At 48.5% G+C, this 20,748-nt stretch overlaps 1 protein-coding gene across 4 annotated transcripts in view; it reads left to right on the top strand.

Annotated features, from left to right (window-relative positions):
• The first annotated feature begins 3,155 nt into the window (after window positions 1-3,155).
• Window positions 3,156-20,748, top strand: part of ADAMTS17 (ADAM metallopeptidase with thrombospondin type 1 motif 17) — a 354,869-nt gene continuing 337,276 nt past the window's right edge. For 3 of the 4 annotated variants that reach the window (XM_060096914.1, XM_060096913.1, XM_060096916.1), the window contains exons 1-3: window positions 3,156-3,316; window positions 3,784-4,154; window positions 16,493-16,646. In XM_060096914.1, the coding sequence (XP_059952897.1) occupies window positions 3,238-3,316; window positions 3,784-4,154; window positions 16,493-16,646 (604 nt within the window). In that variant the 5' untranslated portion in view covers window positions 3,156-3,237. Of the gene's footprint in view, window positions 3,317-3,783; window positions 4,155-7,150; window positions 7,259-16,492; window positions 16,647-20,748 lie in introns of those variants that run through there. The other variant, XM_060096915.1, reaches the window with a different exon arrangement.

Below are 20,748 nucleotides of genomic sequence, written 5' to 3'. Positions count from 1 at the left end.
TTCCACAAAATTAAGACCAGGAAATTTGTGTGTTACGATGAAATGAGATCATAGCAAATAGTGATGATTTCCTTTTTTAAGCAATTTTTTTATTGTGGGAAAATGTACATAACATAAAATTTACCATTTAACACCATTTGAAGTGTACAGTTCAGTGGCTTCAAGTACATTCTCATTGTTGTGCAGCCATCACCACCATCCGTCTTCAGAACTTTTTCATCTTCCCGAACTGAAACTTTGTACCCATTAAACACTAACTCCTTGCTGCTGCTCCTGCCAGCCCCTAGTACCCACCATTCTCTCTTCTGTCTCTATGAATGTGACTACTCTAGGTACTTCATATAAGTGGAATCATACAGTATTTGTCTTTTTGTGACTGACTTATTTCAGTTAGTTTAATGTCTTCCTTCAGATATACACCCAGAAGTGGAATTGCTGGATCATGTGGTAGTACCATGGAATTTTTTTTTCTATACTGCTTTTCATAGTGGCTGCACCAATTTAGATTCTCTGCAACAGTGCACAAGAGTTCCCTCTTCTCCACATCCTTGCCAACACTTGTTGTCTCTTGTTTTTTTGGTAATAGACATCCTAAAACGTATGAGGTGATATCTCATTGTGGTTTTTATTCACATTTCCGTGATGATTAGTGATCTTGAACACCTTTTCATGTACTTGTTGGCCATTTGTATGACATTTTCTTTAGAAAAATGTCTATTCAGGTTCTTTCCCCTTTTTTAAACTGGATTATTATTTTTTTTCTAATGAGTTGTATGAATTTCCTATATATTTTGGATACTAACTCCTTATCAGATATATGGTCTGTAAATATTTTTTCCCATACTGTAGGTAGCCTTTTCATTTTGTTGATGGTTTCCTTTGCTATGCAGAAACTTTTAGATTTGATATAGTTCCACTTGTTGATTTTTGCTTTGTTTCTTGCACTTTTGTTGTCATCTAAGAAATTGTTACAGAGACCAATGCCAAGGAGATTTTTCCCTTTGTTTTCTTCTACACATTTTACAGTTTCAAGTTTTACATTTGTCTTTAATCTATTTCAAGTTTTTGTGTTTTTTTTGTGAGTGGTGTAAGATGGGGTCCAAGTTCTTTTTTTTTTTTTTTTTTTTGCATATGGGTATCTAGTTTTCCCACCACCATTTATTAAAGAGACTATCCCTTTTCCTTGAGTATTTTTGGCTCCCTTGTCAAATATTAGTTGATTGTCTATGCATGGGTGTATTTCTGGACTCTATCAGCCATTTATCTAATGATTAACATTCAGGTTTTTGCAGTTTTTTGCTCTTAATAACGTGGTGTGGTGAGCATTCTTCTACACATTCCAGTTTGCCTGTGGTAGTTAACAAGAGTAGAATAGCAGAGTTCTAGGGTGTGTACATTTTAAACTTGACTGCAGTTTGCCCACTTGTTCTTCAAAGTGGCCATGCCAATTTACACCCCCATGGGCTGGAGAGTGTCCTCTCCAATCCTTGATATTTCCAAGCTCTTTAGTTTTGGACAGGCTGGAAGATGAAATGGCATCTTGCTGTTGTTTCAGTTTGCATGTCCCTACGGACTAATGCATTTGAGGGTCATCTATCTGACAGGTTGATGACTATTACTTCAGGTGGACTCCAATAGCAGAATTGTTCTTGCAAGGCAGTGGGACTGCTACTCCCTGGCTTTCAGTGGCGGGCCTTTGAGGTGGCTCTTTGGCCAACAAACCTGCAGCAAAAAGCTCACTATGATATCTTGTGCCACCAGAAGATGCTGCTGAAATTTCAGTTGGGTGAGGCTGCTGTCAAAGGAGAGGAAAAAAGACCCAAACCTGGCCGTGAGCAGGACGTGTGCGGAGGCTTCCAGGAACTTTAGATGCCCAGCAGTGAGTGGCAGCCCCTGGAGCAGTGGAGGGTGGGGTCGACAGAGCAGGAAATGATTCCACCAGCCACACCCCAGGGAAACACAGAGCAGCAAGTTTGCAGTAGTGAGAGTGCTAGGCTTTATTGAGAATCAGTGACACAGTCCACTCCTAGGGTTGATTAAATGTCATGAAAGCTGGACAGTGTTCACCTCTGGATTCCTTCTGATGACATGTAATCCTTGTGATGAATTTTAGATTCTGAGAGGCCCTCAGCAGAGTCCAATAGGAGTGCTGTAGTCCCTCTGCGCTGAGAAAACAGAAACGGGCAGGACAGGGAAGGAAGGGGAGAGACCTGAGAATGGTTACACTTCAGTTCATTCTGTTTTGTTTTGTTTTCTACAAGACATTCCTCAGGAAGCTAAGGGAATCACCTTTCTTGCAGACCTCAGTTATATCCTGGTGGGAAAAGAATGAACTCACTCTGTTGCCAGAAGACTTGGGTTTGAGTCCGGCCTTTGCCACTTTGTGCCCGTTTCCTAACCTGTAACACCAGGCTAATGTTCCTTCCTGCCTGCCTTGGAGGGCTCTTGTTTGTAGTGAGCAGCACCGGGCCGGAAGTCAGGACCACAAATTCTAGCTCTTGTTTTGACAGAAACTCACTGGGTAACTTAGTAAGCTCCTTAAGCTCTCTCTCCCTCAGTTTCTCAGTCTGTAAGAGGGTGTGATCTCGCCTGTTCCACTGGCTGCCGTGAGAATAAAGACGACAGGGGTGTGAAGGGTTTGCATAAACACTGCGCTTTGGAGGTAGCATCCGGCACAAAGTTGCGCACATTGTGCATGAAAGTGCCCACCCACAAACAGCCAAAACTGGTTTTACTTTAGATGTAGAGAGAATGTGCTTTTACGGGTGAACTCGGTTGTCTAGGACGATTTCTGGCCTGTCTTCTTGGGAAGCTGAGCAGCAGGATCAGAGAGGGTTTCGAAAATGGGGACAAACTCTGAAGACCAGCCAGGTGTCTTCCCGGGTCCTCTGGGATAGCGCTGCTCCAGACGGCTCCCTTGCGCCACCTGGTGTTCCATCCCCGCCACTGCCCAGAAACCACGTGTAAGAAAGTGCTTGCAACCTAACTACGCACCCTGGTTTAGACCCACACTAGCCAATAGAGAAGGGGGAGGCGGGGCAGGGGAAAGCGAGAGCCCAATCATTTCCCGCTTTCCGAGGAGAAGGCGGGGCTTGGGATTTACCACGTTGGGTTTGTCCGCAGCGCTAATTACTTTTTCCAAAGACTGGAGGGCTCACTCCGGCTGGCGCCGCCGCCTCGCGCGCTCCTACTCCGCCGCGACCGTCCGGGGGGGGGGGGCTGCTCCTCCCAAGTACCATGTGTGACGGCGCCCTGCTGCCTCCTCTCGTCCTGCCCTTGCTGCTGCTGCTGGTTTGGGGACTGGACCCGGGCACAGGTAGCGCTCCCTCTCCCACTGCCTCTTCTTCGCCTGTGCCTCTCGCGGCCACCTTCCCCCTGCCCTCCGGAGGCATCCTGGCGGCCTCCGTCTGCCCGCGCGGCCCGGCTCCGGCGGCGTACCGCTGACAGCTCCGGGGTCGACGTGGGCGCGGGCCGCGGTCGGAGGACTGGGGTCCGGGCGGTTGTCGGGAGGCCGCGCCGCCGCCGGTTCTCCGGACGCCGATGCCGCGGCCGCGTCCCCGGAGGTGGTCGGGCGGCCGCGCCGGAGACCGTTCCGGGGGTGGCGCGGGGCACGGGCGGAGGCTCTGGCTGGCATGGAGGTGTTGGGGCGAGGGAATGGAAGAGCGCGCCGGCTCGGGGCCGCGCTGTCTCCAAGCTGGCGCTGGATGCCCAGCGCTGGACGCAGCGCCCGGCGGGCCGGAGGGCGGGCCCCGCCGCGCTGACGCGTCTCCTTTCTCCCCGCAGCTGTCGGCGACGCGGCGGCCGACGTGGAGGTGGTGCTCCCGCGGCGGGTGCTCCCCGAAGACGTGCACCTGCCGCCGCTGCCCGGCGCTCCAGGGCCCCGCAGGCGCCGGCGGCCCCGCGCGCCCCCAGCCGTCCCGCGCGCCCGGCCCGGCGAACGCGCCCTGCTGCTGCACCTGCCGGCCTTTGGGCGCGACCTGTACTTGCAGCTGCGCCGCGACCTGCGCTTCCTGTCCGGCGGCTTCGAGGTGGAGGAGACCGGCGCAGCTGGGCGCCGCGGACGCCCCACAGAGCTGTGCTTCTACTCTGGCAGCGTGCTCGGCTACCCCGGCTCCCTCGTCTCGCTTAGCGCCTGCGGCGTCGCCGGAGGCCTGGTACTGCCCGCTCCCCCTCCGGGTCTGCCTGGCGATCTCTCGCGGCGCCGAGGGTGGGGGTGAGGGGTGGTCCCCGGGGAGGGCTGGGATTGGGGTGGGGCCTCCGGCGTGCTCTGCCGCTGGCGGGAGAGAGCACCCCCAACCTTCCAGAGGGTCTATGAGCAGAGGGCTAGAAAGAGGAAGCGACCTGTTATCCAGTACCTTCCACTGGCAGTCCTAAGCCTCAGAGGTGCGCCAGGCCAGCGCCGATATGGGGTTGCATAGCGAGATACGCCGCAGTCCGCTCAGGGAGCACATGTTCAGCAGAGATGAAATCTGTCAAGTCCCTAGACTGAGAGGTGCGCTTGACCCAGGTGTAGAGAGAACGCTATTTGCATCTGCACAGGTGTGTATGTGTGCGTGTCATGGGGAACACCTATCTATATGTGTATAGCTCACCTATTCTTGGATGTGGGGGTGGAGCATTGACCTCATTTCTGTCCTTTTGAGTCTTTATGTACCTGGAAAAAGATATTTGGAGGGGTCCCCCGACGGGCCACTAACCTACTCTTCTTAGTTGAAACGTGAGAACCAGGAGAGGGAGGGTGTCTCTAATATTTTTACCTTACACTGCAAGCAGACATTTATCTGGCACTAACCCTCAGCCAGGCCTGAGGAATGCTTACATTGGTGATGAGCAATGTCATCCCCAGAAGCTCCCTCGATGTGGCAGTAATTCCTCCGCCACCCCACCCTGCTGCATTTGCGGCACCCGTGGCAGTGCTCCGAGGGGCGGAGGAAGTTCTTGTGCGCCTCTACCCTGCCTGCGCTCACACTGGCTCACTTGGCTACACGGGTGCCCAGACAAACACTTCCCAGCTTCTCCATCGTGCCCCCATAGAGCGCAGATGGCTGGCAGATGGGCTGCCCCCACCCATCAGAGCCTGGGATGGGCTCAGAGAATGTTCCTCTATCTTCTGGGGAAGTGGTTTCTGATATTCTTTTGTGTCTGTCCTTCCCTGGCACAAGAAACTGCTTCCCCCACCTCCACCTTATCTTGCTCCACCGTCTAGAATTCTCTAGCCCTTATCCACATAGTGTGCAACGAGTTGGCACAAATCTGCAACAAAGCCAGAAACCCTGAGGGTCCAAGTCTTTATATGAGACTTCTGCTCTCTTTCCAGCAGTGTAGGGGAACTTGGGGAGTAATTCCCAAGACTTGGCCTTCACCAGTTCCCCTTTTAGGATTTTTTGAGTCCTCATCAGAATGTGATCTCCTTTTGCTGGGCTGGGAGAAATTGGCTTCTTTGGTTAAACAAGGAAAATGGACCGTGGAGGGGGCCTGGTAGGAGCTAATGTGGAACAGGGGTGGGGAATGTGGGCTATGGGTGAGGAGGCTTAAGTAGGGGTGAAAAAGGCTCAGGTCACCGAAGGACTCAGGTCAAGGCTGTATCATGTTCTGGGAGGGACTGGAAGGCCCACATCATTTTTCCTGTTTTTGCCAAAGTGTTTAAAGTCTAGGTCACATCACTGTACTGAACATGGAAACATCTGAATCCCATTTGCTGCGGTTTAGTGAGTTTCTGTAGAGGTCAGAGTTTATACTTCTTGGTGTAAAGTTTCCAGCAAGGCACTATCTGTGAAGGAGCCGAGGGTGGAAATCTGGATAACATTGATTTAAAATCCTCAGAGTGAGTGCTGGGCCCTCTCACAGATGGCATATGAGCAGTGAGAGTTCCCTTCCGTCCTCCAGGTTTTCAGGAAGACTGTCCTTCCCTTTGGCACCATGTGAGGGCGCTGTGCTTTAGATAAAGGAACGAGGCCAAGAGGCTGAATTCAGTGTGTGCCAGCTGCGGAGGGACCTCTAAGACTTTAGATTTTAAATTTCTGCTTGAGCAGACACTTCTGTTGTTTAGTCTGCCTTGATCATCCCATTTGTGTAAGCTGGACATTGGACATTTCTTCCTAAGTACACCCTATAGAGGAAGGGCAGGAGGCCAGAGACAGCAGGTGATTTGGAGTGGACCTCTTGGTGGCAAGGTGGTCCTGCCTTTCTAGAAAAGAAAGCAACGGAACATAGGCTAACCAGGTTTGCATCGCACTCCACCTTACTTTGATTTTGGTTCCCTAATGTGCTTGAGACAGTTCAGCTGGGTGGTAATGCAGCGTTAGTCCTTCTGGACCACGGTGGAAGCACCATAGAGATGTGGCGCACCTGTTGTGTGTTTTTGAGGACTGGCTCAACCACGAGGTGTAGGGGAGGAGTGATGCCCAGTAGATGAGTTTTGGTGCCCACAGTTGGGAGCATTCCAAAGCCTCCTTGTGTCTAAAGAATCATGTAGAGCAGGGGTTGGCAAACTTTTTCTGTAAAGGACCAAGTAGTAAACATTTTAGGCTTTGCAGGCCATATGGTCTCTGTCACAACTACTCAACACTGCCCTTTTAGTGCAAAAGCAGCTGTAGAAGGTAAAGAAACAGATGGATCTGGCTGTGTTCAATAAAACTTTATTCCGATGTTGAGTATGAATTAAATCCTGCTGTATCTCACATCTCCAGAATGGCTTAGTAAGGAGTGTTGCCTGCAGGGCAGGGGATGCAGGCTCTGTTCCCTGTGCTGTCTGTCTCCAGAGACATTTGGTACCTGTTTAAAGGAGAAGCATGATTAGATCATTACTTAATTGTTTATGGGTCAGGGGAAGTAAACCTCATGCTCCATTTTGCTCCCTCCCCACGCCCCGCTTTTGACAGGGGGCAGAGGGGCGGGTCTGTGGCATTTACCCTGTATCTTGTCTTGAAAAGCTGTGCAAACTGCACTTTTTGGATCTTCAGAGACCATGGGCTCAGGTATTAACTGTTTTATGCTTATGCATCTTCATTTTATTTACATTTCAGAGAGTCCTCAGACATAACATAGGTTTTTGGAAGAGTTTCTGTAACCGTATAACTTCAAAGCGATGAACTTTGGGCATATGAGGAAGGTATTTTTCCTCCCAGATGATTTATGTGAGTTTGGATCAGCTGCCTCGTGTGAATGGGACCAGATCATGGAAGGCCAGCAGAATTCGAAGAAACTTCAGGTTAAAGTTCACCAGAGCAGGCAGTGGAGGTGGAACTTCGGAGATAGAGTGAGTGTCAGTCTCTGAAAAGACTCTCTATGCTGCTTGTCTGAAATGAGTGGTTGGAGGGGCTGTTTTCATCCCCACACGTGAGGAGAGGTGGACAGAGAGGAGGGGTCTGGTCTGCTGAGCAGTGGCCACTCTTCCTTCATGAATACTGAGCTCAGGGGAGTCCACCGCCCAGAGTCTGTCCAGCCCTTCTTGGCTGAGGCCCCGGCCTGCAGGGGTGCACTGTGGGTGAGATGTCGGGACCAGAGAGGACACCCAGGAGCTCTGGGCTGTGGCCCATTTTCCAGGCCACCCTGGAGGGACAGAAGGTCAGGGATAGCCCCAGCGCGCCTTCTCTGGAGTCACAGCCATGCTCTGCAAGGGGCTGGCTTGTGGTCTCTCTCACCCAGGCCGCTCACTGGGGTCCTGATGGCCCGGCTGCCCTGGCTCTGTGTGGTGCCTGACCACAGCGCGGGGGCCTTTGTGGTCGTCCTTCACCTGTGCTGCTCCCCACAGTCTTAGTTCCCATAGCTCTTCCTCCCAGTCTGTTCGGGAACTTTTGTAAGAATGCTCACCTTTCCCATAGGGGAAGAAGTGTAGTCTAGGTAAGAACAGGGGGCCTGAGTCCAGCCAGGCAGTGAGCAGGTGGCTTAGAAGAGTTGGGGGACCGCGTTCTCAAGAGGGCAGCCTGACTTCAACGTTGAAGGAGCTGGTTTGGGAGGTTGCTGCCTTTCCCTTAAGAGCTACCCAACTCACTTTTCCTTGACCCAAAATTGCCTAGCTTTTTAATGCAACATCACTTGATCACTGACAGCTGAGTAGGAATTGGTCTTGGCAAAAAGTATATGATGGGGAGACCATTTGAAAGGGAGCAAATAGACCAAACCACGTTATCCTGCATCATTATATTGATACAGGTGTTGGGAAGGCACATAGTCCTTAGTCATTCATCAATTAATATTACTGAAGAATTTATCATGCACAGCATAAATATATTTGTTAAATGCAAAGTATATTTTTTAAAGCTTTGTAAAAAGAAACAATTGAGTGGATGTTAAGGAAAGTAGGAAGGGAAACGACAGTTGTGAAATTTGGGGTGTGGAAGAATTAAAGGGGAGAACTTGGTGCAGAGAATTCTAAGGCCTCCCACGGCCTCCTCTGGAAGGACGTTCACTCTGCCTCATGGTGACTTTCTATACCCATCGCTCATGGGCATCAGGTTGCCCATGACTGTCACCTAGGATACCTAACCCTACCTCATTATTTACCTAGGGTACGTAACTAGATTTTCCCACCTGCACTTTTATTTAGTTGGCAACATTTTAAAAAAGAAAAAAATACAAGATGGGATGATGAACTGAAAATGTCTTCTTAGACTGATTGCATTCTTGGAGCTTATTTCCTGAACTCTGAGACGCTGCAGCTGCCTGGCCTTGGATCTGTGCAACAGGAGATGTTTTTGCAGCCAGTATGTCTTGAGGGAACCACTCGGAGTCAGTGGTTAACGTTTCGCCGTGCATACTTCTGCACGTGGGCACACGGTTGCACCATCACACTCCTGTTTTTTAGCAAGTGAGGCTGCACAGCCGTTCCGGGCTGTGATCTTGAGCAAGTTGCTTACCTCCTTTGAACCTCCCTGTTTGCAGCCATACAAGGGTAAATAACATTGGCTTTGTGTGGCTGTTGAGAGAATGAAGTAAGATAAAGTCCGAAATCATTTAGTGAGAGCCTGGCACATTAAGGCATTGAAAACACATTTCTTCTCTTGCCCCACAGGCCATTCCCAGGCTTTTCTAGTTATAAATCAAGCAATCAGTCAACATAGTTGACTAAATGAACAGATCATTATCACACAGCTGCCATGTGTAGGACCCACTGGTAGGCTCCCAACGAGCCTCAAAGAGAAATACAATGTGGGCCCTGTCTCGGAAGGCAGTCCGGGTTCGCGGGGAAGGAAGGTGTGCTGGAGCCTGCAGGGTGGCTGGTGGGGAGAGCAGGGAGTGGCTCTGGGGTCTGATGGGGTGGGGCAGGTCCTTCGGGTAGAGCTGAAGGGAGTGGGCCTCAGGTTCTAGGTGGGAGGAGTGATGGCAAAGCCTCCTGGCCAGGTCCTTCCCGAGGTAAGGGGCCCACGAGCCGACTGTGGGATGGAGATGGGTGATGAACTGAATGGACAGGTGTCTGGATTAGATGAGGCGGGGCCCTGGGTGCCAACTTAGGGCATTTAGAATTTATCCTAGACCAGTAGTTCTCAACCTTGAGCTGGCATTAGGGTTCCCTGCGGGATTTGCTACACTGATTGCTGGGCCCCGCCTCCTGGGTTTCTGATCCAGTCCGTCTCGGGGGTGGGCCTGAGCACTTGAGTTTCTGACAGGTTCCCAGGTGCTGCTGCTGCTGTTGGTCTGGGACCATTTTGAAGATCACTGGCCTAGAGGCAATGGGGGGTGCATTTCTGGCTACTGACCGGGGAGGAGCCCCTGGTCGGAGAAGTGTGGGGAGGACTGAAGCAGGAGAGCATTTGGAGGGGCGAGGTGATGGGCCTCAAGCCTTGGATAGTGGAAATGGAAAGGAAGGGAGACTACATGAGGGGGCGTCCGAAGGAGGAGCTGACAGTCTGTGGCTAACTCTATCTAGTGATGGGAAAGGGGGAGTCTGGCTTTGGAACGAAGACCAAGAATCTGTGTTCAGGACTTTGACATTTGCAGAGGCAGCAACAGGATTTTGAAAAGGGGGCTCTGGATGGCACTCTGGGAGGGGCAGGGGGACTCCCCGTGGAGGTTGGGAAGGCCCTCACGCCTGTGCCAGGTTGAGGATGCTCCTTCCCGGGGACACATTCGAGCCCCCCAAACTCTGCTGAGGCCCCCTAGAAAGCCAGAGGCAGGTACAGGAGGGCCTGCAATCACAGGATTGTTTTTCCTTCCTGAGAGCAGACTTGCTCCGCCTCTCCAACCACCTACGGTCACCTGTCCACGGGGAGAAGGCTACCTAAGACCTGGTCCAGTGAACCCGGGAGCCACAGTATCCTGAAGAGGAGAGGCTTGGAGGGCTCCCTGGGCACTGAAATCCCAGTGTGGCCTTTGTAGGATGGTGAGGTCAGCAGTCACGAGGCAGGTCCCCTCAAACGGAGGACAGGGCATCAGATGGTTCCAGAGCATGGATACAACAGGGTTTCTTTATCTTAAAAGCATTTGCCGCATTATGCTGAGAAGTTGTGCTCATGTTAGGAAGTGGTACAAATCTTTCTGACCTTCACACATTTTTCCAGCTGCAGGAGAGCTAGTCCTGCTTCAGGGGGTGGGGTGGGATTAACAATACCCAGTTTATAACGCTCTCTTAAAGCAGCACAGAAACCCTTCAAAGCCAGCTTCCAGAATAAAGAGAATTGAAAGGGAACCACTCAGAACAGTTATAATATCAGGTTATACCTGATACACTTTATTTGACCCAAACTTCTTTAGTAGGATACCAAGGTTTAGAATATGTAAGATTTCTCTTCTAAGAGCCCCATTTCATTGAGGATTGTTCTCTCCTTTGAAACCAAGTGGCCTCAGGGCTTCCAGTCCTGTCTGCCCTAGGCATCTAGTTCCCCACAGTTCTCTTCAGATGGTGTTTGCAGCTCTCTTGCATCTAATGCAACCTGAGGCTTTTCCTTGCCGCCATCTGTGGAACAGGGAGGCCTTGGAAGAGCATTTCCATGTGTCTCACTTCTCGGCATAGATGGTGACCAGAGGAATAATGCAAACCCAAGCAACCCTGCTTAGCTCTTGGGACCACAGGGCAGCAATGTGCTAGAAGCCAGGGCAGAGCCCCACAGTCAGAGGAAGGCCCAGGTTGGTGCAGGTAGTCTGCATCCAGGGTACTTCCACGTGCTGGAATCAAGCATCTCTGGCACCCAGTTAAAAGCTAGGGAAGTGGTTCTCCACCCTGGCTGCACATGGAAATCTCCTGGTGAGCTTTAAAAAAATACCAGTGCCTGAATTTCACCCCAAGGGATTCTAATTCACATGGCCTGGAGTGGGGCCTGGGCCTGAGTTTTCAAAGCTTGCCAAGTGACTGCAGTGTGCAGCCAGGGACAAGGACCTCTGAGCAAGGGGGACTGCGGCAAGGCCATGCTATTGCCTTCTATTCCAAGCCAGTCCAGTCCATTCCATTCCATTCGAATCCATTCCATTACAGTCCAGTTCACTCACATCTTCTTGAGTAACTGTTATGTGGCAGACATTGGAAAAATAAGAAGGCATAATTCCGATCCTGCCTCAAAGGAACAAACTACTTTTTAGGTTGTGACAGATGCCCCATAACACAAGGGGTAGTGGGCTGGGACATAGAGTGCCAGGGAAGGGGGATTTTTTTTTTTTTTTTTTTTTTTTTACACCGGGGAGAGGGGAGGGAGAAGGAAGGTCAGGGAAAGATCAAGAAGGCTGACAAGTTTTTATCCTGGGCTGAGATTGATATTGTGTGTGTGTGGGGGGGCACGGGGGGAGGGGGAGGTGGTGACAAGCGGCACTTTTCAACAGAACTTTTTTTTTTTTTTCTTTTTTTTTTTTGCGGTACGCAGGCCTCTCACTTTTGTGGCCTCTCCCGTTGCGGAGCACAGGCTCCGGACGCACAGGCTCAGAGGCCATGGCTCACGGGCCCAGCCGCTCTGCGGCATGTGGGATCTTCCCAGACCTGGGCACGAACCCGTGTCCCCTGCATCGGCAGGTGGACTCTCAACCACTGCGCCACCAGGGAAGCCCCAACAGAACGTTTTATCACTGTGATGACCTGGTGAATATTAGCGAGGCTTCAGGGTGCCTAGTGACAGCACTTGGAGGGGGCAGGGGCAAGTTCCTTCCTTGTGGTGACTCCTGAGGGGGAGGGCTGTGCCCTGCCCCCTCCCCCAGGTGCTAGTCTTGGCCACAGGCCAGCTTGCAAGTCAGTTCCCAAGAGGGCAAGTGGCTGCCAGGTAGAGTATAGGCCATTAGTCCATGTGTCTGTCTGTCACCAGCATTGCCATTCTCTTTGCTGAATGGATGGAAACCAGCATGTGGGTTCCTCCAAAAAAGACCTTCTAAAGCAAAACCTCCCCCAAGGAGCTGGACCATGCTTTTGTGTGTGTGCATGTAGGTACCTGTAGGCTTTCTCACCAAGGTGAGATTCTCCCTATATTGTGTCACACTAGAACTACTGGCTAACTGGCCTTTACCCTGTGGCTTGTATGCTAGGCTGAGTGAATGATAACTGGCTTTGAAAGTTCTAGACTCAAGGGGGCCTTTAACCTCCCAGAGCCGGAGCATTTCAGGAAGACTCTGGCCCCTGTCAGGGTTGAGTGTGTCCCCCAGGGAGCACAGCCCTCCTTCAGCGTGGGGCCCATCCATGCACTGTGCTGTATCTGCCAACTTTATTTCAACCACAGACGTTTCCACTGAAACGGTCATCAAGGACTTCTGCGCTGAGGCTTTCTTTTTTTTTTAATTTACTAATTAGATTTTATTTATTTATTTATTTTAACATCTTTATTGGGGTATAATTGCTTTACAATGGTTTGTTAGTTTCTGCTTTATAACAAAGTGAATCAGCTATACATATACATATATCCCCATATCCCCTCCCTTCTTGCGTCTCCCTCCCACCCTCCCTATCCCACCCCTCCAGGTGGACACAAAGCACAGAGCTGATCTCCCTGTGCTATGCAGCTGCTTCCCACTGCTATCTATTTTACATTTGGTAGGATATATATGTCAGTCCCAGCTTACCCTTCCCCCTCCCCGTGTCCACAAGTCCATTCTCTACGTCTGTGTCTTTTTTAAATTAATTAATTAATTAATGTATTTATTTATTTTTGGCTGTGTTGGGTTTTCATTGCTGTGCGGGGGCTTTCTCTAGTTGCGGCAAGCGGGGGCTACTCTTTGTTGTGATGCTCTGGCTTCTTATTGCGGGGGCTTCTCGTTGTGGAGCATGGGTTCTAGGTACATGGGCTTCAGTAGTTGTGACACATGGGCTCAGTAGTTGTGGCTCATGGGCTCTAGAGCACAGGCTCAGTAGTTGTGGTGCATGGGCTTAGTTGCTCCGTGGCATGTGGGATCTTCTCGGACCAGGGCTCGAACCCATGTCCCCTGCATTGGCAGGTGGATTCTTAACCACTGCACCACCAGGGAAGCCTCTACATCTGTATCTTTATTCCTGTCCTGCCCCTAGGTTCATGAGAACCATTTTTTTTTTTTTTTTTTTTTTTGCGGTATGTGGGCCTCTCACTGTTGTGGCCTCTCCGGTTGCGGAGCACAGGCTATGGACTCGCAGGCTCAGCGGCCACGGCTCATGGGCCCAGCCGCTCCGCGGTATGTGGGATCTTCCCAGACTGGGTCATGAACCCATGTCCCCTGCATCGGCAGGGGACTCTCAACCACTGCGCCACCAGGGAAGCCCCAGAACCATTTTTTTTTAAGATTGCATATATATGTGTTAGCATATGGTATTTGTTTTTCTCTTTCTGACTTACTTCACTCTGTATGACAGACTCTAGGTCCATCCACCTCACTACAAATCACTCAATTTCGTTTCTTTTTATGGCTGAGTAATATTCCATTGTATATATGCGCCACACCTTCTTTATCCATTCATCTGTCATTGGACACTTAGGTTGCTTCCATGTCTTGGCTATTGTAAATAGAGCTGCAGTGAACATTGTGGTACATGACTTTTTTTGAATTATGGTTTTCTCAGGGTATATGCCTCGTAGTGGGAATGCTAGGTCATATGGTAGTTCTAGTTTTAGTTTTTTAAGGACCCTCCATACTGTTCTCCATAGTGGCTGTATCAACTTACATTCCCACCAACAGTGCAGGAGGGTTCCACTGAGGCTTTCTTTACACACAGCTCTGGTGGATCTGCACAGCCTCCCACAGCCACTCTCTGCCTCCGCTTCTTCAATCTCCCCAAAGTATCATAGTGAACATACTCAAGTTTTAACTTCAAAGGAGGGGGGATAAAGCCATGCTTCCTGGCAGGTCATGCAGTGCCACTGTAAGACAGTTTTATTTGGGCAGTAAAATCTCTGAGTTGTTCTTGGCAGCAGTTCTAATGAAATGGAAACCTTGAAATCTTCTTACAGCAGTAAGTACCGTCTCAACCCCTGTTTTGGGGACTAAATGTTGTAGGCGGTCTTATTAGTGGATCTGATTTATTTTCAGAGGACTGGTATCGATGCATCCTTTCAGAAGGTAGAGGAGTCTATATCATTTGTTTTGAGTGAGCTCTGTACCTGAGACCTGAGGAATTGCTGAGCTGTGATGGAGAGCAGTGCTTCTCAAAGCCTGGTCCTCGGACACGCAGCATCTGTATCACCTGGGGACTTGTTAGAAATGAAGGTTCTTGGTGAGCATCTATGACCTCCAGGTGATTTTGATGCACACTGGAGTTTGAGAACTACCGCTTTTAGAAAGTAGCGTCAGAACTTCCCTGGTGGTCCAGTGGCTAAGACTCCTCGTTCCCAATGCAGGGCACCCAGGTTCGATCCCTAGTCAGGGAACTAGATCCCACATGCCGCGACTAAGAGTTTACATGCCACAACTAAGACCCGGCACAGCCAACTAAATAAATTTTTTTTTTTTAAGAAAAGAAAACAGTGTCATGGCTTTTAGAAAATAGCATTGGGGAGAGAGAGAACAAAGGATGTTCATGACAGCCTAAGACAGATTGGCCCAGTCTCCTGAATCTGTGCTAACAAAGGTGGTCCCGACCATGAACGCAGAGCAGGGGCTGTGGACTGCAGGGCCCAGTGTGCAAACAGATACTTCTCAGCCCTGGCCCAGTCAGGATCTTTGTGAGTGGTTTACCTTGTTTTGTTGATGCCTCAGAAGAGAAGCTAGCAGCAGGTATCCTGGGGAAGGAGGGCAAATTGTTTTAATGCTGTTAGCATTGGTTCCAAATGAAAGGAAAAGTTCTCTGCATTGTGTATATATATATATATATATATATATATATAATTTTTTTTTTTTTTGCGGTACGCGGGTCTCTCACAGTCGCGGCCTCTCCCGCCGTGGAGCACAGGCTCCGGATGCGCAGGCCCAGTGGCCATGGCTCACGGGCCCAGCCGCCCCGCGGCACGCAGGATCCTCCCGGACCAGGGCACGAACCCACGTCCCCTGCATCAGCAGGCAGACCCTCAACCACTGTGCCACCAGGGAAGCCCTGTGTATATATCTTTAAGAATTAGTATTCACTCTGTTAAAGTGACAAATTAAGAATCCCAGTCCTTAAGTTTTTCGTTCAATTTACAAGTCATTTATTTATAATCTAGCAAGTTTTTCAAATACCTTTTAAGGGGCCTTTGGATAACATTTAATCCTATTTACAAATTAGTGATTAACAACGTTTAAACCTTTAAAACTGTGTGTAGAAGTTTACCATATTCAGTTTCATTTTCAAGTTCTTTTGTTGTCTGATTAAAAAATAAACCCTTTGCAAGTACTTAAATGATTCTTATAAATAATGAGGTAACTAGTTTTATAAACCTGGGAAGTCTTAAGTTCTCTTATACATTCTGATACTATTTATAAGCCTAATAAGATTTTTAAATTACAGGTCTAAATCATTGCTGTGCTTTAAATTAGAATCACAAATTGAATCCATTAGATACTCTGCCAAGTTCTCTTAAACACTGAAAAAAATCTACAAATCCACTATCACAAAACTATTAACACTACAGGTCTGACTCAATCCTCTCTATTTAATTCTAAATATTGCCCAGGAATAAGATATACTTTTTTCCCATTAAGGATATAATTGTCATTCATTCCCAACACTTTTGGAGGTACCTTCTTAGGTGGACTTTTAGGGGATGATATAAAAAATAGTTTTTTAAATGGGCTTTAATTAGAAGTAAGTGTATAGGAGCAGGCAAACAAGGGAATCTGTTCTCCCTCTCCCCTGCTGCAGCAGGGGCCCCAGTAAAGCCTTGCCTGAAAAAAAAATTAAAAAAAAAAATTAACACTAAAGTAAGATATCTTTGAAAGTGAGCTCAGAAAATGGGTGCTGTTGCCGCACCCCCCCACCCCCTGCCTTCTGTCACCTGACCCCCAACACAACTGCTGGATGAGATGTTTCAAGTCATGCAAGAGCTCATTCTTGGACTCTGTAAATTGGTGCAACCTGCAAAGAAAAAGCCCAGGCAGGGGAAGCAGGCCATAGCTAGGTGGCCTTTCCACCCTCTGGCTCTGGGGTTGTGGGCAAGTGTGAATGAGGATGACTGACAACTGTTTTCCTCTTTCTGGGCAGGTTGGCCTCATCCAGCTTGGGCAGGAGCAGGTGCTAATCCAGCCCCTCAACAGTTCCCAGGGACAAGAGCATCTGATCAGGCGCAGATGGTCCTTGACACCCAGCCCCTCTGCCGAGACCCAGATATCTGGGCAGCTCTGCAAGGTCCTAACAGGTGAGTCTGGGAAATAGTGTGAATGACTCACAACACAGGCCCTTTTGGCTTTTGGTACCATCGCACATCCCTAGACCATCCCCCTTGCTGTGTCTCCAAGTGTGCTGAAATCTTGTGAGCAAGAACTTACCTTTCCCTGTGTTTTGAAAGCTTTTTTTTTATTGCCCATAAGGCCACTTTCTTTTCATTTCTATGTGTATTAATATCAGCGTTTCATGTGTAGCAGCCCTTTGAAAAAGGTGTTTCTAGAAAGAACCCAGGATCTCTTTTGTGTAGTGTCTCAATTTTATAGATCTGGAGCAAGTTGAGGCCTGAAAAACCTCAATGGCTTATTGTTATCAAGCCCGACGTTGGTGGCAGAGCTAGGTTGAGAATTCCTTCCCTTGGCACCCCGGCCAGAGCTTGCTCTCCTTATACAGTGGTCCTCGGTCTTGTCTGCACTAATGAGAATCACCTGGGGGACCTGTGAAGCAGTAGTTCTTAAGAGTGTGACCCTAGCAGCATCCGCATCACCTGGGACTCTGTTAGAACTGCATGTTCTCTTCCCCACCCCCCCACCTCCTGAATCAGAAACCATGGGGGTGGGTCCACGTAAATCTGGTCATGCTTAAGTGTGAGAGCCACTGCTTTAAAAAATGCCATGGGGCTTCCCTGGTGGCGCAGTGGTTGAGAATCTGCCTGCCAATGCAGGAGACACGGGTTCGAGCCCTGGTCTGGGAAGATCCCACATGCCGCAGAGCAACTGGGTCTGTGAGCCACAATTACTGAGCCTGCACGTCTGGAGCCTGTGCTCTGCAACAAGAGAGGCCGTGATAGTGAGAGGCCCGCGCACCGCGATGAGGAGTGGCCCCCGCTCGCCACAGCTGGAGAAAGCCCTCGCACAGAAATGAAGACCCGACACAGCCATAAATAAATAAATAAATAATTTTAAAAAAAAGTGCCATGCACTAGCCAGTCCCCCCAAATCCTGATCTAATTGGTCTATGGTGTGACTTGGGTGTGATTTTGAAGGTGGTTCTAATAAGCAGCTTGGGCTGAGAACCCAGGGCTCTTGTATTCTCTGCCTCTGTGTGGGCAGCCTCTGGTTTATCTGTTAAGTGTTTAAGGACATTTCACCGTGCTGTGTCGCTAGCAGTCTGCCTGTGAGTGTCCCTTGATGAAGATGATATCCTACTGCTCACAGGTGTCACTTCCTCCCTGGAGAGCATGGGACCCCATGGCTGACCTTTGGGAGTTGTTCTTTGGTAGTTTAAAGACTTTGAATAAAAACATAGTGTCTCAGTTTAGTATTCCAATGACCTTGGAAGTAAATTGATTATATGACTGTCTTTTAGAACAGCTTTGTTATGCATAAGCGAGCCCTGCAGCTTAGCTCTGCTGGTGCATGCAGTCCTGACCCTATCCATATAGCCACCCTCCTTAGGCTAGTCTGCATTCAGCAGGGAGGTATTAGAGGTGATTTTGCTGGATCAGGGTCATCTCTGCAACTCCAGGAGAAAGAATGCCACCATACATTAGGGTTTTGCTGTGTTCCTTCCTGCACCCTTACAAAAACAGGAAAGAGAGGTCTCAGCAAAAAATTACTTGTAACTAAAATTTACCCCTTAATAGGAAGCAGGGGTTTTTGGTAAGTCCGATGGTTGGTTGTGTGTTTGAGCTTGATGTTGGTGTGTTATTTTAAACGTTAGCCAGCTGCCCCTATCTGGGTCAATCGGTGGATTTTTTTCTCTCTCTCCTCTCAAAGTAAATGACTAGTGGTCGTTCTAAATCTTTGTGCATTTTCTGCAGCTGATCTGACCATATTGTTTCAGAGGCAGAGGGATGACTCTTAAGGCAGAAGTTCTCAGCCCTGGCTGTCCATTGGCATCACCTGGGGAAATTTAACAACTAGTCACATCCAGCTCCTGCCCCCAGAGAGCCGCTTTTATTGGTCTGGTGTGCAGCCTGGGCATCTAGCGATTTGAAACCTCTCCAGGTGGTTCTAACGTTCAGCTGGTGCTGAGAACTGCTGCGCTAAGTTTCAAACATGATTAATAGCACCTGTGGGCCATCGGAAGTGGGTTTTCTCAGGTGAGAACCACCAAGCAGGGCCACACAGTGAAACCCAAGGACAAATATGTTTTATTCTTACTTTCCCTTTGCTCTAGCCAGTGCTTGTCAGCTGCTAGTCAGTGACCAGAAACCCCAGGTGCCTGTGGATGATATCATGGAATATTTGTCTAATTACCAGCTGCCATCCTCTTTAGGGGTGTGATACCAAGGATTGCTGACAAAATGATAAATTGTGTTTGTGTTTGCATTTTTGTCCCTAAGGCTAGTTTGGAGGCACTCTTCTGAGAGACTGTTTTGCCTTTAGTGAAGGAAATAAAATGAACAAAACCAGGGGGTTTATTCCCAGCCCCCAAATCTCACATCAGCATGCTCTGCCATGCAGGAGCAACATGTATATTTAAGGTGGTGCCAACTCAGGCTCTGTCCTGGGTAGGAACACAGACATAGGAGAAAGGTATAGACTTTGCTTCTGGTCCTTCTTTCTTTGTGTGAAATACTCAGTAAACTTTGTTGCTGTGTTGGGAAAGACAACAGGCCTTATAAGAGGCTTAGCTAATAAGCAGTCAATTAGGCCCTATCTAGTTTGGATTAACTTTCAAACATTGGGAGTTTAGAAACTGGGAAAATTAATTTACTGGGACTCCAGCAAAATACATTCTTGAAGTTTCCTGGAAAAGATTAATCAGATTAATCCACGATTTCCCATGGGAACATGTTCTTTATGGCTGAGCACGGCAGCCATAGGTGTAATTGTGCCTTGTCATTGATCTGTGTTATTCCAACCTTGGACATGGCCTTGGGGTAGCCAGCTGGCTCAGGCAGGTGAGGAGCAGTCTGATAACTCTTTCTCCTCCATGAAGCACTCAATTTACCTGTGAGTTGACTCTGGATAAGCTGCCATGTTGACTAGGGGGATAGAGGGACTGACACAGGAAAGGCCACCTGGGAGGAATCACTGCCTTGTCTTTGGTACTATAGAGGTTGCATTTCTAGCAGTCCTCGGGGCTTCCAGAGAGAGGACAGATGAATCCTATTTCCTCTACAGCTTCTTACTCTAGGACCTTATAAATTAATTTTAAAAATATCACTCCACTTGGAACTTCACATGAAAATATGGAGGCTGTGGGCCTTTTTCCTTTTTCTTTTTTAAAATTTATTTATTTATTTATTTATTTTGGTGAGCATGAGTTTTTGAAGATATTTTTGGCTGTTCTCAAACACTAAAATGGTACTTTGGATATTTTAAAATGTTTCTTGATTTTTAAAAAAAATATTTATTTATTTTGGCTGTGTTGGGTCTTCGCTGCGGCATGCCGACTCTTAGTTGAGGCATGCAGGTGTATTAGTTGCGGCATGCATGTGGGATCTAGTTCCCCACCAGGGATCAAACCCGGGACCCCTGGATTGGGAGCGCAGAGTCTTACCCACTGGACTGCCAGGGAAGTCCCTGTTTCTTGATTTTTTTGAGTGGTTATTTTGACTTCAAAACCTTTTGCCTGCCTGCTATGCTTATTTTAATTTCTCCATTCAGATTCATTATAGAATTTTCTCACTAGCACTTTCGTGGTTTTTAGTAACAATTTGAATCTCTTCTCATCCACTGTGGTAGATATAACATGTGGATGGTTGAAGTAGATTGTAAAATAATGAAACTAGTTTCCTATGAGGCACTGTCAAAGTAGGAATCCTGCAACGTTTTGCATGGTGGTGGGCTCTTTAGAACGCAAATACACCAATGCCATTCAGCAGTGGTGCCTGTGAAGTCACTGATGTCTACTTTATAGTTTGTTTTGTTACGATTGTTTTAAAAAACAGTGCAGTAATTTTATAGTATTGTTTCATTAATTTATAGCATTCTGAAGTTAATTTTAGTGATACCATAGTGATACCATATTTAGAGGGTACCATAACGATTCAGAAATTGTGTATTGCCAATTTATGCAAGAATTTGCCTGTGTAATAATATCCGTATATACTCTGTAATAAATAAATGGTTGGGACTTGTGTTTTGTGTCACTTAAGATTCATTTGGTTGGAAATGACAGAAATC

Source organism: Mesoplodon densirostris, chromosome 4 (assembly GCF_025265405.1).
Source record: "Mesoplodon densirostris isolate mMesDen1 chromosome 4, mMesDen1 primary haplotype, whole genome shotgun sequence".
NCBI classification, from domain to species: domain Eukaryota; kingdom Metazoa; phylum Chordata; class Mammalia; order Artiodactyla; family Ziphiidae; genus Mesoplodon; species Mesoplodon densirostris.
Note: the sequence above shows the minus strand (reverse complement) of the source record. Positions and strands in the feature narration are given on the sequence as shown.